Raw genomic sequence first — 21248 nt, 5'->3', positions numbered from 1 at the left:
CTTGTTCTGTCCAGGCTGGACTATTGCAATGCTCTCTTGGCAGGTCTTCCAGACAGACAGTTCTATAAAACCTTTACAATTAATCCAGAACGCAGCAGCAAGTTAAATTTTTAATGAGCCGAAAATAATACACGTCACGTTTATCAATTTGCACTGGCTTCCAATAGCTACTCGCAGAAAATTCAAGGCATTGAATTCATCAAAACCACCACTTGCTCTGAACCTATTTACCTAAACGTATTACTTCAGACTTATGTGCCCTCTAGAAGCTTGTGTTCTGCAAGTGAACATCGCTTGATTGTGCCATCCCAAAGAAGCACAAAGTCACTTTTACGGACTTTTAAATTAAATGTTCCCTCCTGGTGGAGTGACCTCCCCCAACTCAATCCGAGCAGCTGAGTCCTTAGCCATCTTCAAGAATCGGCTTAAAACCCATCTCTTCCATCTTTATTTTACCCTCTAACTTTTGCACTCACTATTCTACAATATTCTTCTATTTTCTCTTAAAAAAAAAAAAAAAAAAAAAAAAAACTACCAAAAAAACAACCTACTTGTTATAGCACTTACTATATATCATTGCTCTTTTGTTGTTTTTGATTGCTTCCACTGTCCTCAATTGTAAGTCACTTTGGATAAAAGCATCTGCTAAATGACCAAATGTAATGTAAATGTAATATATATATATTATATATACTGTGCGGTTTGTCCCCTGCAACTATAAATATAATTCATATTCTCCCCCCATATTCTCCCTATATTTCAAATTTTTCAAACTGTGTTTTCTGTTTGTTTCCAGGTGAAAAAAAAAAGTTTTTGGACCCCACTGTATGTTTTACAGGTATGTGGTATATTATTTTCTGTGTGTTCTGCTACCTTATCCACCTGGCAGGTAATGGACAGAAAATTGTTTTTGTTCCATTATGCTGAGAAGAATAGGTGTGTGTGTGTGTGTGGGCAAGAGTGTGCTGGTGGTTTTTTATGAGAAGCAATTATAATGTTTACGTGAAATATGAGTCTGTGACATTGTATTTGTTTATTAAACATTCAATGCGAGCTGTGCTGCAACTACAAAACTGAGGCTTCTGCAATAATAAACAGGCAATTAAAAAGTGAATTACTGCAGCTCCAATTACCAGACTGACACCACAGAGCTCCACACCAACTGGGTAATTACAGGCAACAGCTCGAGCGGAACACCGGCCAACCTAAGAGGGTGCGGATGTGTAGATGAATGTGTGTATCTTTGCATATGTGTGTGTAGTAAACTGGCCGTTATCTTCCGCAGAAACAGCAAGAGAGAAGCGTTCGTAAATTTGACTGCGGTTTCTCCCTCCCTCCCTTTCCAAGAATCGACTTAAGACGCAGGTTTCAAAACCAGACGTCATGTTTGTGACAGGTCTAGTGCAACACATGGTTTTATTGTCTGCATGTGAAGGAATCCTCCGGCTGACTGAAATAGACTTCATCTCCGGTTGGGAGAGAGTTTAGGCTCTATGGTGGGTGGGTGCTTGGCTGCCTCGGGACACAGGCGAGAGTCCACATGGACAGCTCTAACACTGTTCAGTTCATGTATGCCTCATGGGTTTGATTTTTACATGCATCATTGGCATTGTCAAAACATGTTCCTTTCATTTCTTTAATACTCTCGTCAGTTATTGTCAGACCTGAGGGGGCTGAATGAATCAGAACTAATAAAACAATAAAACCCACTGTGAAATGTAAAGTCTTCTGATTAATTTCATGTTTAGTGCAATGTAATTTAAAGACAACAGCCTGGCACAAACTGAATTTTCTACAAATCTGGATAGCAGTGCGTTATACAGCATATTATAGCAGAACAATTAACCTTTGAGGATACTCGCCACAGCCGACTCTATGCTCCTTCACAGACTCAGATGAAAAACAGCAGTTCATATGTGAAAAGAGACCACTGAAGAGTGAAAGAGGCAGGGAGCATTGGGGTTTGTGGTCGTGGTAGAGCTCCTGCTGACCTTTCCAGGGCTAATTAGGGTAGAGCTGGGAATGAGCAGTCAGTGCTGTGCTGGCTGAAAGCCTGTCTGCTGTGGCACTTTAGTGGATGTTGTTTTGATTTGCTTTGTGTTTTTATAACGAGCTTTCGGCTCCTGAGCACGTCCAGGGGGTTTGGGAGAAGATGAGGCTTAGCCTCGGGGTGTGTGAGCGTGTAAATTTATCTTGTGAGTGTACAGTATTGTGTATGATTTGCACTTTTTGTATTTTGTATTGAAGGAGTATTTAGGAATGAGAAAAGAAATGAAAGCAGGAAAGAAAAAAGAAAAGAAAAAAGGTAAAAAGGAAGAAAGTTAGAATGAAAGGTAGGTGAGACGGACAAATGACAAGAAAGAATTTAAGCAGAGATGGAAAGAAGGAGGAAAAGAAAGAAGGAACTCTGGGAGTAAAGAAAGAAAGAAAGAAAAATAAATGACAGATGATGAAATTAAAGGAATGAATGAAGCAGAGGAGGATGACAGAAAAAGCAAGGAAGTAAAGAAAAAAAAACAATGGAAGAAAATGGGAGAGGAAAGAAAGGAAAGAAGAAAGGAGGGAAGTAAAGGAGGAATTAAATTATAGAATGGCAAAAATGAAGGAGGAAAGAAAAGATGGAAAAAATAAAGTAGAGAAGGAAAAAAGGAGGGAAGGAGGAGAGAAAAAGCAGTTAGGAAGGAAAGAAAGTCAAACAAACAAAAGGAACAAGTGAAGAAATGAAGGAAGAGGAGAAAAAGATGGAAAAATTTATGAAGGAAGGTAAAATTTAAAAAGTTAGGAGGAAAGAAAGGATGAGAAGGAAAAAGAAAGGAAGAAGGGAGGAAAAGGCTGAAGTAAAGAAAGGGAGAAAGCGGAGGGAAAAGAGGAGGAGGGAAAGAAGGAAGAGGAGGGAAAGAAGGAAGGAAGGTAAAAAAAAAACTAAGCTAGCTAATGTATGTCGACTTTGAGCGATGAATTAAAAAATAACTATTTTATTAGACGGAAGCATGTGTAATAATCTCTGCAGGTGTGTGTGTGTGTGTGTCAGTACGTCCAGTCTAAGCCTCCCTGAGCCCCATGTGTGAGCTACAGTGACATAATGAGAAATCTCTGGAGGTTTGGCTCGACTGGGTTTATATTACACACCAAAGCTATTGTTCCTTCTATCTCTCTCTCACTCTCTCCTTCTCTTTCTGCAGATTCTCTTGGGAGAGTGTATAGCATTTAAAGAATCAATCACCTCCATACTATCAAGGGGATGATATGTCTTTCTCATATAAACTCGCACACCCATACACAATGCACCCACTATAGAGTTCAGCTTGCAGCCCTGTACAGTCACTCAATGTCTCACTGTTTGCAAGTGGTGATGCTATATTGTTCCCAGTGGAATAACACTGTCAAGTACATGTAGACTTGGACCACTCTGCTCATCCTTTTGCCTCTTTTAATTCCCTCTATCTCCCTCTTAGTCAAAACAGCCTACGCTTCCAATTCTCAGCCTCTCAGTATCATATATAGCCGGGCACAGCACCATTCACAAGCAAAATCTATGCTTCACCCTCATTACAGCAATTCAGGCCTCTTAAACTATAGCTCTGACATAAAAGAGAGCAAATAAGACAGAGATAGATAGAGGAAGGTTACTCAACCTCATAAGCTCACTTACTCCAACTGTACTCAGATTTGCAGTGATGGAAGAGAGAGAAAGAGAGGGGCAGCATACTAAAGCAGCTCACATAGTCATTAATAGCCTTTGGAAACATGCAAGAAAGAAGACACTCACATGAACACATTTTTTTTTTTTTCATACGAGGGGGAGTAATGTTGAACCTACATGGTTCGATCATTTTCCTGTAGGTGTGAGAGAATGCAGCATTCTTCTACTGTATAACTTCATCTAAATGTAGCTTCTGTTATATTTGTCGGTGTAACTGTGGAGGAAAGAGGAGATAAAAGTGCAAGACTGCAGCAAATTGAGAGGGGGAAAACTGTGGTGGAACACCCACTTTGCTGGAGCCCAGGTTAATTCTGATAATTCAGAATTCTGCTTTTATTTATTTTTTAGTTCCCATCCAGTCATTTCAGTGGGAGAGAGGACACATTTACTGGTGCACACAGACAAGGGTGCATGCACACAATTTTCTGCACTCAACATAACCAAATGTAAATGTTTTTTAAATGACAATTTTGCTACAACAACAGAACTCGTGATGTTCTCAAACGGCGAACTAAAACAGTGCTGAAGCAGGTAGGGCTGGACAGATTAGCAGTTTGGCTGAGGTGGTGTCCACTGGTGCTGTAAATAGCATAGCAGACACATAGCCGGAAGCGGTTTCAGTTTATTATTATCAGCGCTTGTGAATTATGCTCAGCTGTGAACAATGTCGCTGAATATTCTTTGCCAAAAGAGGTCCGGAGGTTTGAGAGGTTTAGATTAGCTTGGCTGGGAGGGAGGCAGAGGCAGAAGCAATGGACCCTGATGCGCTGCCTCGCTGCCTGGGGGGACGCATTCGAGCAGCGGGGCTCTGTGATCTCAGCACACCCTGCCATTAGAGACGCCAGCTGTGTCACACACACACACACACACACACACACACACACACACACACACAGAAAAGAGGAATATCACAAAGACAGAAGGAAAGAGTGATAGGGAGAGAGGCAAGGAGGTAGAGAAAAAAGAAAAAAAAAAACTAAGAGCCTTTCAGAAAGGATGATAAATGACTCGTCTCACTTCACAAGCCTCCACTCTCTTCCTCCTGCCTCTATTCAATAGTATTTTTTTTTATCAAAGCATTATCTGTGAGGATAATGCTGAGATGCAGCCAGGTCTCGTTATATAAGTGCAGTGGATCACATACTGACAGCTCAAGCCCCTCTGCACACACAGCGTGGAAATCGCCCTGATAGTTTTAAACAGGCAGCCACAACGAGACATTACAACACAATCTGGGAGGGGGGGGGGGGGGGATCTGGTGCAATAAAGCTGAAGGTGTTCAATTTATACTGTATACCGGTCTCAAGAGTGGTGGCCAGTGGGATTTAACGGGAATGTAGAAGTAATAGAGTTTCAAAGGAGGTGTGGGGGGTGCCCCAGTGTGAAAATCTTAGGATAGCTCTCGGGTCTAATAGAAGAAAAAAAAAGCCTGTCCACTGTCCCTTCTAGACCTAATTGGCTGGTTCGCTGCATTAAATCCACACACAACACAACAAGCTACGATGACCACGATGCAATTTGAATATAATTTCACCATGTCAAAGGTCAGCTCAAGTCGGTGTGCACGGATGTGGCCTTTTGAACAGGAGAGGTTAAGGATGTTGCCCCAGTGCTTATATAAAAACAACCCCCTCAATGGCCCCTAGAAATAACACAAAGATGCATGTATTCAAGGATAGTCAGCATAACAGAAGGCTGAATCGCTGGTCGCTAAGTGATTGTGGTGCAGCCAACATTATGCTCTCAACATTTGTACTCTGCATAATGCATCTGCATAATGTTCACAAACACCTCTTAAAGATCGCATTTGCATCCTGACCAAATAATTGCGCAAGTGCACTTACAGAGCTCGGCCAATTACCGTGATATTACAAGTGCATGATATCGTTTCTTATGCTAAAATCTCAGCACACAGAAAAACAGGAGCTCTAGGAACGAAAGGTTACTGAATGGCAAAGTGGTGAGAAGGTGAATGTGGCAGTTGAATAAGCTACGCACCATGTCCTGCCCGCAGGGGGGCGTGGGATCTGGCGGCAGGCATGAGGTGATGAGGCATATGTTGAGGGACGTACAGCTCCCCAGGCCCCTCTGCCAGAGCCAGGACTGACCCCAATGTCAGCGGTGGCAGCCAGAGAGCCACACGCAGGCTGATGCGGAGCAGGATGGAAGCAAGACCACCAGGAGCCCCGCAGGGCCACAGTCGCAGCATGCTACCGGAGTGCAAGGACTTTAAAGAGGGGCGTCCTTAGACCACCTGGCAATCCATGTCCCGCTCAAGCCTTGGATCCTGACCATGCAACAGCCCAATCACTGATGGAGAGACAGAACAACAGCACGTGCCGAATCCACATGGAGAGGGAACTTCAACAGAGTTCTTCCGAGATATGGATAAAAAATAAAGAGCATAGATAAGGTAAACTTCAGAAGGTTAATGATCCTGGTTTAAATCCCTCTGTTCATGGCATTCAAAAACGCAAAATCCTGCAGGAAGAAAAAGAAAGAAACCACAGAATACAATCCAGTACTCCAGTAAGGAAGGCGTAGTGGTGTATTTGAGAAGAGGGAGAAAAAAGTGAGCAGCCTTTGTTACAGACCTCCCAGCAGTCCTGGACTTTTCCTATCACATGAATCCCTGCTGTATCCCATGAAGACAAGGAAGCATCCCTCGTTATCCCCGTTGAGAGAAAAGGAGAGGAGCAGGGAGACTACCAGAAGCGATGGCACACACAAGACGAGATCGCCGCTGCAGCATTTAACTCAATACAGAGTGCCTCTCCCCCTCCCCAAACGACACACATATTCTCTCTCACACACACCACACAAGAGCTGCTGCTGCCTGGCTGGCTGAGACCGCACTGACTCTCAGAGGAAACATCAGCAGACACATCACAGGAGAACAGAAAGAGAGAACCAAGAAAGGGCAAAAGTGGTCTGCACGTGAAAAAGGTTGTCAGAGTTTCTGAAAATGTCAGCGTTAAGAAAGTCTTCCTCTTCTCTCACTCCTTACAGTGTCTCTGTAGCGGAAGCATTCATTCAGCATAAGCAGCATGCTTAGAGGAAAAGACCCTCTGAATGAAGAGAAGAGGAAACGGAGAACGGTGAAGCTTGGCTGAGTTTTCCTCCCCCTCTTTTCCTCCTTCCCTCCCCCACGATCATCAGGGAGGCGCGTGCAGCTGTGGAAGGGGGTCTCGTGTCTCGTCCTCCTAATCGTTCTTTCGCTCTTCCTGTCTTCGTTTCTCCTTGACAGAGGGGTGGCTCGAGAAGAGTCCAGCTGGAACACAGAGAGTGTGGGCTCCTTTTCCCTTCACAAACTAGTTAAACCTTGATATAATCATCCCTCTTCGGCCATTGTGTAGCTGAATGAGTTCTCTCACTGGGCGCACTTCAGCACCATGGACAGTGCCTGACTTGATTCAATAGCAGTCTTTCTTGCAAGATGCAACAGTTGCTTCATTGTTTCAAGTAAGGATTGTAATTGTAGTCTGTTTTTATCAGAATAAATTTGCAAGGTGTTTTATAGTTTGACATTTTGTTTGCAGATTTTGTGATGAAACAGATTGATTTTACAGTTTATGAAAATGAGGGCAAGTCATGCAACCCAAGCATGTTGCCATCTGCCCGATTTGTACCAAGTCAAAATACTGCTTAGATTGATGCCCAGGCTTTGACATCAACAATAAAAAGACACAGGAAACATTTGCTTAAAGGGGCAGTTCACCCAAAAATATACATTCTGTCATTATTTAACCTCCAATCTAGTACAGCTTTATTTCTTCTGTGGAACATAAATGACCATATTTTACTTTTTTTTTTTTTTTTTACTATTTTTGTTCATACAATGGAGCAAAAAACAACGTTGAACCCTTCTGACTTTCATTTGATTACTCAAAATATTTTCTTTCAGTTTCACAGAATAAAATGTAAGGCAAGATTTAGAATTTACTTGCATAATTATATGGTTAGCATTTAGCTTAGTTTTTTACACTACTGTCCATGACTAGTCACAACCCTTCCGTTGAGAACCACTGTTCTAGGTAAAAACCCAATCTATTCTACTAACGAGTGGAATAGGATGTGTAAATGAGCAGTTTAAAAGTGCCATCAATCAAAACCCCAAATACAGTGTATCTCTGATTTATAACTGTGAGTTTGTCACTAACAAATGAAACAAAAAAGAACACACTAAATAAATATTGTGCAAGTTTCACCCTCCCGCTCATGTGCACCCCATGCTGTGGGTGTGTTTGCTTGTTGGTTCAAGGAGGAAGTCTGCAGGTGTGCTTCTCCACAGAGACTCCAGTTGGAGTGTGAAGAAAGATGCACTAAATGTGACACTGGTGTCATCTCTTCTCACACAAGGAGATCGTTGCCTCTCCCTCATCTCAGCTTTGAGCATCGTTAGCACTGTATAATTAAAGTTGACAAAGCCGGGTGATCAGAGCTGCCTCGCCAGGGGCTCCAAGACAGACTGCATCAGGAGCTGAAACTGCTCTATTTGGAAGGCAATTTTATCACTGTGACTTGAGCAATACACAGTGTTGTATGCAACAAAACATCATTTCCAGAGGTTTATGAAATCATCTGGGAACCAGTTGGCTGCATTCATAGCAAGCTAATTGTTCCCTGAGATATTAAAAGAATATGAGAACCCAGCCTGCAAAATGAGCATCTGCTTTCTGTTTACAAGGCTGCCACCTAACGGCAAACACTGTATTGCTTTGAGCAGAGGACCCTTGCTATTCTCTGGCAGTCACATGTTTGAGCCAATCCATTTATTTTTTCAGCTGACCTCAAAAGCAGATTCAAAGGAAATAGAGCATGTTTTAATACTGGCGCTTTCATTCTGTGTAGAAAAAAAAAGGTTTCAAGTATTTTAAACAGTAAGGGAGAAATAAGTGGAAAGGTCTGTTTTTTCTTCCTCTCATTTCGCTCGTTTTTTTTTTTTTTTAATGAAGAAATTAGGAATGTTTTATGAAGTCAAAAGAGAACAAATAAGTAATGAACCCTACAGTCATTTTCTTCTATTTTTCCATCTCCCCATCTATTCATTGACTACAGAAAGCATGAATCAACCCCCCCCCCCCCCCCAACCCATGATGCTCCAGTAACCGGTGGGTTGTTGTTTATTAAGAAACAAGATCCTTGATAAGCAACAAGCTAATTAAAAATGAAGCACATATTTAAATACATATTGTTCAGTTAAAGAGCAGATGGGTGCACTGCCGTCATGAATATCACAATTCATTTATCGCTTCACATTTTTCTCTACAGCTGTGGTCATTTTTAATCATGTAATTCTTTCGTCTCTTATCTACGCTCTAGGTCTTTAATAGTATTAAGACCATGCAAAAGAATTATGCATTCAGTGGAGAACCCCGGCACTGCTATTTTTCCTTTCTAGTTTTCTAAAGTGTTCTTTGATAACCTGCTCAAACCAAACTGTTCATGTTGATAGTAGCCATTCAGATCTGATGTGTGTTTGAGTCCATGCATGATGAGACTAATTTGTTCAGAATTGACTTTTGCCACAAATTCCAATGATGAAGAGATTGAGAAAAGTAATGCTTCCTACAGACCATTAAATATTTTTTTTCTGTGGTTTATTGTTTAAACATGTAATATTAATACTTAAACATACTGTACATTTGTCATTTTGAAAATGAGATTTAGTCAGAGGTGTAAAGAGTACCTGAAAAATTACTTCACTAAAAATTACAACAACTTGACAACAGCTTGAGTAAAAGTCTTAGAATATGTGATTTTAACAGTACAGTTTTTACTCATACTGAATATTGGCTCAAAGATGCACTAGTCAATGAGACTTGCCAGTGAAAATCAAGAAAGAGTTAACTTGTGAGGACACCCGCACGTTTATTTTCTAAAACCAAACTACAACTGAACACCTCAAAAAACAAAAACATAAAAAATCTGAACAAAACAACACTAAAATAGCCTTGTTGTCAAGTTTGGGGGAGTAAGGGCAGAACGCACAAGATATAGTACTTTCAATTCCCTGTAGTTGGTGATATCACTTCTTTAAAAGCAAAAATAAACTGCTGCAGAAAAAGCTAGGGGCCATGCAAAATGTAATATGTAATTGCAACATAGACATCATATAGGTCTGTCGTGGTACTTGCAAAGCTCATTACAAATGTAGTGAAGTAAAGAGTAAATGTTGCTATTATCTATGATTCTCAGTAAAACTACAAAGTAGCAAAAAATACACTCAAGTACAGTAATTAATTACATATATTGAAATACTTTACACCTCTGGATTCAGTTTTTATTTTCTTGCACTAAAATAGAAATTGAGAAAATTCACCAGCTTATAAATTCCTACAGGGCATGAAGCCATATTTTTTCTTATAATAAAATATGATTATGAATAATAAATTATAACAAAATTCATGCATTTGTCATCTTAAAAATGCGATTATTTAGTTAAATATTAAAGATATCTTACTATCCCTAAAGCAATGTTTTTAACAAAAATATTAATGTCATTAATTAAAAATAGTGCTAATATAAATATTAGTAATTTGGTCATTATCTCTCAATTATCTCTGCACCCACCCCGCAGGGATCTGTGTATTGATCAGTGCGCGCATGTGTATGTGTCAGTGAAAGCTTGTTTCAGAGTGTCCATACCTGGGACAACTATGGGTTTGTAGTGTATGTAGTGCAGGTCTTGAGGTGGAATGATGTGGTCATGCATGTCCACATCTGAGTGTCTAACCCAGGCTTTCCTCTCTGCCACTATGCTCAGACAAAGCCTCTTTCTCTTTGCACTGCCTTCACGGCCTGATGATCACTGGGCTTCTACCCATCTAAATGAGCCTTTGTGTGTGTGCGCATGAGCATATGACCGTGCAGGAACATTAATATTGTGTGCACATATAATCCTTGCTCAAATAAGTGCCCAGTAAAAGATGGATTCAGTCTGTAATCATTAACACAGGGGCTTACACACAACAATGAAGGCGAAATGCGTAAATCCACCAATTTATTTAATTCATCGGTCTGAATCACTGTGTGTATGTGTGTGTGTGTGTGGGGGGGGGGGGGGGGGGGTAAACTAAAAGAAATGTGTTTTTCTTTATAATTCTAATTAGGTAGCAAAATGATCCTATCGTCCTCTGCCGTTCTCATCTCTAAAAAAACACACTGAATAGATTCCAGCGAGGTGTGGGGATGCGGATGATGTAATGCAAGCCATCTATGTGGCTTCTTCCTCCTGAACAAAGGCGGGCTCTTATCAGTTTGGTAAACCCGCAGAATGGATTAGCTGTGCATGGCTTGAGCCTGCATTAGCTCTTTTCCGTAAACCATCTCAAGGAGTTTCACTCTGCTTCAGATTCCTGGCACTCAGCACTTTCCCAGGCTACAAGCACGAGAGGTTTTCACACCAAATTCAGTCAATGCTATTGTCAGAGTACAGCTCAATATTACAAATCCATTCAGAAATGCCCACACATGCTTATGCAATGTTTCCTTCTAGATATAATTTATATCTATGAGAAACAGTCTACTAAATATTTTCTTTTAGCTTATTGCAGCACATAGTGATATACAGTACAGCATGGTGCAGATCCCCATCTACGCATTGTCCACCAACCCCCTCTAGTGGTGTAGTGGAAGACTGCAAGATTTTGAAAGTATGCTGTAAGATTAAGAACGACAATGTTCAGAATGGAATACTAACATACTATTTACTGAAATCCAAATAAGCATTTTATAAATGCACAATAACCATTTTAAAATGTTTTTATGGAATGTGGTGTATTCTGTGCAGTAGGCAGTTACACAGCACACTAGTATCCAGTTCTGGAAATAGCCCCTTTCTAAGGGTCACTGAAATTCCATTTTAATTCAATGTGATTCACATCTGATGTGAGTATGAATCAAATGAACATATGCATGTTTATTTTTCACAGTTTATATATTCAATACCATTTTCTAAAAATACAATAATCATCAAACTGGCTGATGTTTGTTGGAATACCATATATAATAGCAGTGCATGTGCTCTCATCCATTGATGAGATTTTCTGGGTTTCCCTACAGTAGCTGTAAAGAAGGAGAGGCGATAGACTCACGGTCATTGCAGAGCGGCCCTCCAAATGATGTCATGCTGCAGTCGCAACTGAACCCCTCCCACTGCTGCAGACACACGCCCTGATTGGAGCAGGAATCCTCTTGACAGGTAGTGCTGGGACCTAAAGAGACCGATGACAGAGTAGTGTAGAGAGAGAGAGAGAGAAACAGAAAAAAAAAGTATGTAAATTAATAGGCCCCTTACGACATAAAAATCATAAAAGTGAAAAGCTTTTATTGCAGCAGAAACAGGCACACAGAACCATCCCATCTGCTCACTCCCCTATTAAAAAACATCAAAACAACAACAACAACAACAACTACAAGTGAGGAGAAAAGCTTCTGTTTAACTAAATATTAATCTTTCTCAGACGCACATTAGGGATCTCAATTGGGTGAAGAAAATAATTTATAAATAAATTAAAGATGCACATTAATGTGTTACATTTAATTGTAACTACTGTACAAGAAAAAGAAATGTATAAATCTTTTCCATTTCAGTGCGATTTTATATAGCATTATGAATGTGCTTATTTTAGATTATATTGTGTCATTATCTTAAATTCATGAACCCCGGCATTCACCAAAAGGTACACTCAATAAATTGTAGTTTATGTTGTGCTAGCTGCATCTGACACAATGGAACGAGTGTGTACCACATGTGATAAAGAAATTACTGCATGAGTTCTAAAAAGTACATTTGATAATTGCTGCATATGTGTAGTAAGAATACAGACTAGACACACTATATACAGTATATATGTTGGCAATGACCTATGATGACAGCTACAGCACTGTTTCCCACCATTAACAAATTTGATACAATGTCCAATGGGTGCACACCTGGCATATTCACAAATACTACATTTACGGACAAACTACTAATCTGACATACTGCTTTTCACATGTTATATTAATAAGAAAGTGGCCATTTTAGGATGTACTTTTAGACGTACACTGACACCTAGTGGCTTTGAAGTACACTTCTGCTCATAATTTTGGGTCAGTAAGATTTTAAATATTTAATGAGAGTCTCTTATGCTTACCAAGGCTAAATTTATTTAATAAAAATACAGTCAAAGTAGTAATACAGTAAAAGTAGTAATACTGCAAAATATTAAAACCTTAAAATAACCATTTTCTATTTGAATACATTTTAAAATGTAATTCATTCCTTTGACGGCAAAGCTGACTTTTTTTGCCATTACTCAGGTTTTCAACATCACAAGAGGCTTCATAAATTATTCTAATATTCTAATTTGGTGTTGAAGAAACATTTATTTATTTATTAATATTATCATTGTTAAAAAAAATGCTTATTATTGTATATATTATTAATTATTAAAACTGCTTTTTAAACCCTTTTATTAAACTGCTTAATATTTGTGTAAATTATTATACGTTTTTCATGATTCTTCAAATAATATAAATGTTGTAACTTTTGACCAGTTTAATTCCACCTAAAAAACCCAAACTTTTGAACATGAGTGTAGCATTACTCAAACAGCAAATACCTGTAGTAAATGTCACAGTAAAAACATGCTATTTGCAGCAGGTCATGATTAACTTATTGAAATTATATAATAATAGGGAGGTTAGCAATCTCAGCATGTCTGCTGTCATGAGGCAAACTGCTCCATGTAAATTAAATCAGCTTCACTCTGAAAAAAAGAAGGTACAAAAGTTGTCATTGAGGTGATACCCTTTCAAAAGGCACACCTTTGTACCTTATTTAACCCAAAAAGATGCATATTAGTACCTTAAAGTTACATTTGAGTACCTTTTAAAAAGACACCGCTCCAGCTTTTGTACCTTTATTTCTGAGAGTGAAGTATTGAGTCTCAGGTGAGCACGATTTTTAAAAAGTACCACTTAAAACTTTTTTAACAAGGTAAAAAACAAATAAAAAAATACAGAGTGCACCTTAATCGGTCTCATTACTCAAGAAGACATTAAATGTGGACAGGTGACTTGATTAGTGCAATTCAAGCATTGCACCAGTGGCTGTGAGACTGAGTAGCATTGGCGGTAATGTGCAGTGTATTGGCTGCAGTAATAATACAGGCCCCCGTGTGATAATAACATCTGCTCCTAGTATTGCTGAGGTGGGTTTAAAGCAGCAGCACTCCCTGGGGACTTGGGGCTGTAAGATAAATGGGGGCCGTCTGGAACAGCTCATTTTGTGTTCGTCTACAGAAGCGAAGCGATGGGGCGACGGGCCAGGCATATTACAGCCTGCAGAAACACTTCTGTTCTCATTTCTCTCATTACTTCAGCCAGCATGTAAAACAGGCCCCTGGCCCTCAAACGCTCCCTCCTCTCCATCACTCAGCCATTTGGCCAATCAGTCGCACATTTGGGGCTTGGCCGCTTGACTCGGAGGTGAAGCGAGTCTGGCAGAGAGAAGCAGGAGGAGGAGAGAGAGAGATGCTACGACAGCCGCCGGTACGATCCAGATGAGCTGCACTCTTCCTGTCTCACCTGATCTGTCTTAGCGAAGCTCATTTAAAGTCTCAGGCAGAGAAACAGAGGGTTGGCTCGCTCCCCTGATGAGCTTCTTTCAACTTCCAAAATATATCTGAGCGGAGTGATCTGCCTTCAAACTCATGGGAGAGATTCCCTAACCGCTTGGGAAATTCCATCTAGTTTTAAAGCCCTAATCGGGGGCTAAAGGCAATAGACTATTTCCATTGCATTTTGGTGTGGAAGGAGTTGAAACCACATGCAGTGGGTGGAGGGGGACACTGTCAGAAGAGGGAAGGAGGGGGGGGGAGGGGCATGCCTCCAGTTAACAACAGAACAGATGTACGCTCCAATGAAAAGAGCAGTGACAGGTAAGTGAGGGTAAACTACAACACAGGACACTCTGAGACAGGTAAAAGCCGGGAGGCTGTAAATACAAGGAGTGCAGACGGTGCTTGTATTTACAGAGATGGAGTTATTAGACTGGCTTCCGGGCAAACGTGATCTACGACATCAGACGGTCACACTGGAGTAGGGGGACAGGGGGCATTGGTTAAGACACACATATGGCTATCTACCTTGCAAGTCAGCTTTCAGCAATGCAACTTTTGTCAGCCAAACGAAAAAGAAAAAACTAAACAAAACAAATAAGATGTTAGTAGAGGCACTGGAATGTCTGTGATTATAACAAATTAAGTCGTTAAAAATGTAAGGGAACAGAGAGAGGAAATGAAGAAAGCAGACAGAGACCCAGGGAAGAAGAGAGGTGGAGTTAGAGATGAGGAGAGAGAACAGGATCAGATGTGATAAAAGCCAGTAGCGTAGGTTTGGTTTGAACGGAAGCACCGTTTACAGCCATGATATCTCCCTGTAAATGTGATCAAATAATGACTTTATAAAAAATAAATACTTGCATTCATGTTGTAAGGTTTGTATGCTTTTGTACTGTTGTGGTTCTTAGCAAATATTAGCAGTTCTTTTACAGCTGAATATACTGATGGCCATATAAAAACAACGTGTCTGTGTATTTTGCCAAAAAAAAAAAAAAAAATGATTTTTTTAACATTAAACATATGGTTTTTGACTGTAGTTAGGATAATAATTCATTTTAAAATAATAACACTCTATGATAAGTCTCCATTCAGGTAAACATATTTATTATAATACTGTTCCATTGTTGTTGGTGTTGGGCTGTCTTTGTTTAGATGTGATGCATTCTTATGCATTAGATCTCTTATGCTCACAGTAGTTGCATTTATTTGATCCAAAATATATTATAAACAGCTATACTGTGAAATATTACAATTTTAAACAACTATAATTTATTTCTGTGATGGATTTTCAGCAGCCATAACTCCATTCTTTAGTGTCATGTGTTCCTTCAAAAACCAATTTAATATGCGTTTTGCTGCACAATATCACTGTTAATAAATCTCATGATTATTCTTTTAAATTAGTTTTCCCTTTTGGAACGATTGCACTGCATTCCGTTTTAATGCATTCGATTCATCTGTTAAGGACAAAAGACAAAATAGCATATTTATGGCATAGCTCTCGCAGCAGTCCTGTGGGCCATTCTGAGTTATGTTAGTAAACTGATGATTCGCTTTTATGATATCATCTTTATGAGCTTCAATGAAAAAAGGATTACTGTTAACTATTTTCACTAATGAACATAACCACTGAACATAACCACTTTCCTCTCATATATTCAGCTTCATCACTGTTACAGCTCGGAAAAAAACACAAGATGTCTTGGCAATGAGTAGGATTTGTCCATAGCATTCACTCCTAATTTACACAGAATCCTGAAACCGGTTAAAACTGGCCCAGCATGAAGAAAACACAAAACAGATGAAGAGAACAAGAAGCAGCAAGGATGAACAAGTGCATGAGAGGAAACAAGGATTGGAGAATGTAGTCATCAAGCGAGGGAACTCGCTAAGCCGACCTGGTGTATGTTTCCTTCATACCATTTTCCTCACCTTCGCATCCTCTCTCCACCTGGCCGGCATTGGACAGTGCGTCTGACAGCAGGTCTGGCAAACGGCCGTTCAGGTCTACAGACGCCAAGCAGCCTTGGAAGCCCTCTTTAGAATGCACCAGCTTTGGCAAGTCCTTATACATCTCTTTGGCCACACCTCCCACATACAAATCACCTGTAGAGACAGGAAATATACGCTCTGACTGACAATGTCTTTTCAATTCAACTATGTTGAGCATGAGATTTCAAATGCCCATAGAAAAGCTACACCACTGCCCCCTGCTGGTTCATTTTTTTGTTGCAATACACAACAATTTGAATGTCAATGTGAGGTAAAGAACACTAGCAGTAACATTAACAAGGACATTAATTTAGCAAATATGCATTAAATTGACATTTACATTGGTACAAATACTTTCCATTTCTAAAATATTACGATTTCAAAATTGGTAATAACAAGAAATGTTTCTTGAGCACAAAATAATTTCTGAAAGATCATGTGGCACTGAAGACTAGTTATAGATGCAGATAATGCTGCTTCAGTCACAATAATTTATAACAAATAATAGTTCACAATATTACTCTTTCTGATTAAAAATAAATAATTAAATAAAATTCTTACAGACCCAAAACTTTTAAATAGTAGCGTACACCCAATATAATGTAATATAATATAACGATAAATGTTTCGCAATTAATCACATGATTGCTGCAATTAATCGGATGACTGTCTGTGATAAATCACAATTAATCACATTGTTGTGCACAAAATTAATAATGGCTGGCGAAAGTAGTGTATTGTGCATTTGTAACATTTGTAACCCTGGAGCACAAAACCAGACTTAAGTCTCTGGGGTATATTTGTAACAATAGCCAAAAATACACTGAATGGGTCAAAATTATCAATTTTTTATGCCAAAAATCATTAGGACATTAAGTAAAGATCATGTTCCATGAAAATATTTTGTAAATGTCCTACTGAATATATATTAAAAATGTATTTTTGATGTTTAATATGCATTGCTAAGAATTCATCTGGAAAATTTCAAAGGCGATTTTCTCAGTATTTAGATTTCTTTGGACCCTCAGATTCCAGATTTTCAAATAGTTGTATCTCCGCCGAATATTGTCAGATCCTAATAAGCCATACATCAACAGAAAGCTTATTTATTCAGCATACAACATTGAAAAATGGACTCTTAAGATTGGTTTTGTGGTCCAGGGTCACATTTGGTTTGCAAACACTTTAAACAAATAATGTACTTTTTTACAGCAGTATTCCTTTTATATAGCAGCAGTTACAATATTTCTTGTAAATTTCTTGTAACTTATAACATCAATGTTATTCAATTAAATATAAAACAAGCTATTTGTCACTGCCAGGACATTAACGTTTTTATAGAAAATATTTTATAGTTTGTTATAGAAAAACAAGTTCTGCTCAGAGTCCAGATCCTCGATCATAACATTATAACAGGCATCTTCCGAGTAGAAACCTGCATGATCGCGGGACCCATCGCAGCAGAGTGTGGTGCGGGACAACACTTGATGGGCAGGTAGAGACCCGTGTGTGTGGGATACGGGAGAATAATTAGGGTGTGCTCACACTAGGCAATCTTAACCCACAAAGCCTGGTTTGTTTGACTAGTGTGATCACACTGTTTAGCAGTCAGAGATTATGAAGTCTTGATTACAAACTTGTTGCATCCTTTCCTGCGAAAAATAACAGTGGACAGTGGTTTGTGAATGCAGATGCTAAGGCTAAGTAATTTAATTGGGTGCATCCACTCCTGTGACTCATGATTTGTCTTGTCAACAGACTTTCATAATAAAAAAACTGTGTTAATGCATGATAAAAATAATTATCGGCATTAATCAATGAATGTGTTAACATGATAATAACGCGGTTACTTGCCCAGCCCTAAATATAATATAATATAAATTCTATTAAATTTTTGCATTAAGCAAACGCTTTTATCAAAAGCGACTTACAGTGCATTCAGGCAAACATTTTTTGCATAACATAACATAACATAACATAACATAACATAACATAACATAACATAACATAACATAACATAACATAACATCAGTTATGCTCTAATGATCAGTTCATATCATCCAGAGATCATTCTCATTTAGAAAACATCAAAAGTACCTTTCAGATCCAGGTTCTTGGCTCCCATGGTAGTCTGGGTGGTGATTTTAGTGTCTATTTTGACCGTATGGAGGTTGTTTGTATCTCGTGAGATCATCACATTGTGCCAGTGATTGTCATTCAGCGGTGTGTTGGAATTCCCTTTGATGAGATGAGCTCCATTTCCAAGGTCTGACACATAATGGAGATATCTGCATGCAAACGGTCATGAAGACAATTAGTGAAGGACTTATCAAATGTTCGATGCATTCCAATCAAACATGGTGGAGCTCACCCTTTAACCAGCTCTACTACTATGAAGTCGTTGCCATCTCCTCGGTTGTACAGGATGAGGCCATCTGGTGAAGTGGTCTTAAACTGGAAGAACAGGTGCATGGAGTAGTAGGCCTGAAGGGTGGGCAAAGTCACATAGCTAGAGCGAGACTTGAAGGTCACTGGGTCTGCCACGATGCTCTTGTAGCCGATCATGGCATTCAATTCGCAGTAGTCGATGTCGCCGTTCTTGCACAGGTCAATGTAGGACATGCCATTGAAGGACAAACCCTGCAGGTGTCCAATGAAGTTGGAGGGCACAGCAGGCATATAACGCTTCTCTGTAATGATGCCCGTTTCCACATTGTGGAACTCCAGCTGCGTATGGTCTCCAGTGATTTGACCTTACAGGGCGAATAATCGAAAACAGATTTAATGTAGAAAGGGGAGACTGTCAAACAGGCCCTGTCCCAAAATGGTGAGGTTATGCTGCATATAGTATAGACTGTCATGTAGTGGACAAACGGAACACCTTAAAGTTTTGTGGAATTCACGGGCATGACAATTTTTGCAAGACCGCATGTACACAAAGTAAAATATTTGGGACTGGGCTGCAATGTTGCCGAATGGGCCAAATTTGATTAAACATAGAAGACTAGATAAACCTAAAAGAATTAAGAGTTGGAAGAATGTTAGAAGTATTTTAGGAAATTTGAAGGAAAAAAGGTTAAGTTCACCTTTCTGCTATCCAGTGAAAAAAAAAAAAAAACCTCATTTAAAGCTTCCAAAGAGGAAGTTCTTTCACTCTAAAATCAGTAAGGTTATGCGAGTATAATGCATTCCCTCAGTGGTTTGGCCTCTGAATGCATCAGCATTAAGCGAAATACCAAGTCTATTTCAAAGTGTCGAATACACACCAGCAAGTTCAGCAAGAAAACTAAAGATGATTGTACTGCACTGTGGGAAAGAACTACCTTTTTCTTATGACGCTTCATTCCGTGGGCAAATTGCAAAAGGTGTTTTTGCCCTTGAGGAGCACTGAGGGAAGGCTATTGGAAGTGAGCCACCATATCTCTTCACAAAAGGCCCTTCCACAAGACCGTTAACAAAGAGTACATGCAATTACTTAAAGAAAATAATTATGGACATGTAATAATGTGTGGCTCGTCCCTGAGATTTATAAACACTGCAGGTGATTTATCTTACATGGGATTTTGAAAGGAGTCATGAAATGCATTTGAATTGGCTGCTCCAGCGGTTATAATGAAAATAAGTTTTGAACGATTTCTGTATGTAAAATAATCCCGATATTGACGTCAGATTGTTTACGCACTACTAAAAGGGACAGTGTGAAGTTAATCTTTTAGTCCTTGCGATGTCATGTTTGTCCCGATTCCAAACTCATTTATCAAAAGAATAATTCATATTTTAAACTGGAGAGTTAGATTTGAGTTTTGAAACGTGCTGTATGTTATTTCAGAGTAAATATCTAGAACGGTTTGTTTCTATGTTTCATGACCCTGTTCATACTTTCACACACCCAATAACAATACAACAAAGAAATAATTTCTTATTTTATATAAGTAAATTTGTTTATATAAGTATTATATAATATAAAAGACTGGTGGTTTCATATTTTAAAATCAAAGTTTTTATATATTTATTAATTTATTTACTTACTTACATGGAAGCCTTGTTATACACCCAAAGGCTATATCAACAAGGTTATCTTTACATATTTTATATTTGTATTTATAAAATGACACTAATATTCGAAGGTTTGGGGCAATTTTTTATTAATACTTATTACTGTTGTCTTTAAAAGAATAAAGCATCAAAACTGTCTTTAGTATTGATAATATTCTTATTATTTTTTCAGTAAAGACAGCATTTTAGAATGATTTCTAAAAGATCATATGCCACTGAAGACTGGAGTAATGTTTGTTAAAAAAATTTGCCATCGTATGAATTAATTACATTTTAAAACATATTAAAAGATAATAGTATTTCAAAATGTTACTATTTTTTTACAGTATTTTTGTTTTTTTGTTTTTATCAGATCCCAAACGTTTGGATGGTAGGGACATACAAACCAACAGGAAATATTTTAATAATGTAAATTCAAAAACAAATTTAAACTAGGTCACTATTAAACAGGTCAAATTTGAAGTTTTATTTGCCATTGTAATCTAAAATTTTGGTATTTTGTTAAAGTAACTTTCTAATTCAAAATAAAGCATTGATCAAATTTATATTCATATAAGGTGAGACATTAACCTTCATCCTTCCAACTCCAACTTCAAGTGTTCTACACATCTTAAGGCATAGGATGCTCACATTCAAATTTGCATGTGTGTGATTGTGAGTCTTAAGATGGGAGAATGTGCTGTACCTTCAGAGGGCTGCAGGTCATCCACAGTTAGCTTCAGACTTTTGCCTCTTCTGATGACACGGACTGTGTGCCATTCGTTGTCATTCAAGTTCTGGCCAGCAAATATGGTCTCTGGACCTTTACCTATAACATGTCCCACACAGTGATTAACACAAAGAGCACAGAGAGAGAGAGAGAGAGAGAGAGAGAGAGAGAGAGAGAG

The 21248-nt window shown here is 38.9% G+C and overlaps 1 protein-coding gene across 13 annotated transcripts in view; it reads right to left on the bottom strand.

The window, feature by feature from the left end:
• LOC128025257 (neurexin-1a-like) overlaps positions 1 to 21248 on the bottom strand; it is a 168914-nt gene that overhangs the window by 42770 nt on the left and 104896 nt on the right. For 7 of the 13 annotated variants that reach the window (XM_052611441.1, XM_052611432.1, XM_052611439.1 and 4 more), the window contains 6 exons: positions 21047 to 21169; positions 18677 to 19058; positions 18403 to 18593; positions 16246 to 16419; positions 14839 to 14865; positions 11800 to 11919 (listed from right to left, as the gene is read on the bottom strand). In XM_052611441.1, the coding sequence (XP_052467401.1) occupies positions 11800 to 11919; positions 14839 to 14865; positions 16246 to 16419; positions 18403 to 18593; positions 18677 to 19058; positions 21047 to 21169 (1017 nt within the window). Of the gene's footprint in view, positions 1 to 5701; positions 6640 to 11799; positions 11920 to 14838; positions 14866 to 16233; positions 16420 to 18402; positions 18594 to 18676; positions 19059 to 21046; positions 21170 to 21248 lie in introns of those variants that run through there. The other 6 variants (XM_052611435.1, XM_052611440.1, XM_052611442.1 and 3 more) reach the window with 4 other exon arrangements.

The sequence above is a fragment of the Carassius gibelio genome, chromosome A12 (genome assembly GCF_023724105.1).
Source record: "Carassius gibelio isolate Cgi1373 ecotype wild population from Czech Republic chromosome A12, carGib1.2-hapl.c, whole genome shotgun sequence".
Classification (NCBI taxonomy): Eukaryota; Metazoa; Chordata; class Actinopteri; order Cypriniformes; family Cyprinidae; genus Carassius; species Carassius gibelio.
The sequence above is the reverse complement of the archived record's forward strand: the minus strand, read 5'-3'. Positions and strand labels throughout refer to the sequence as shown.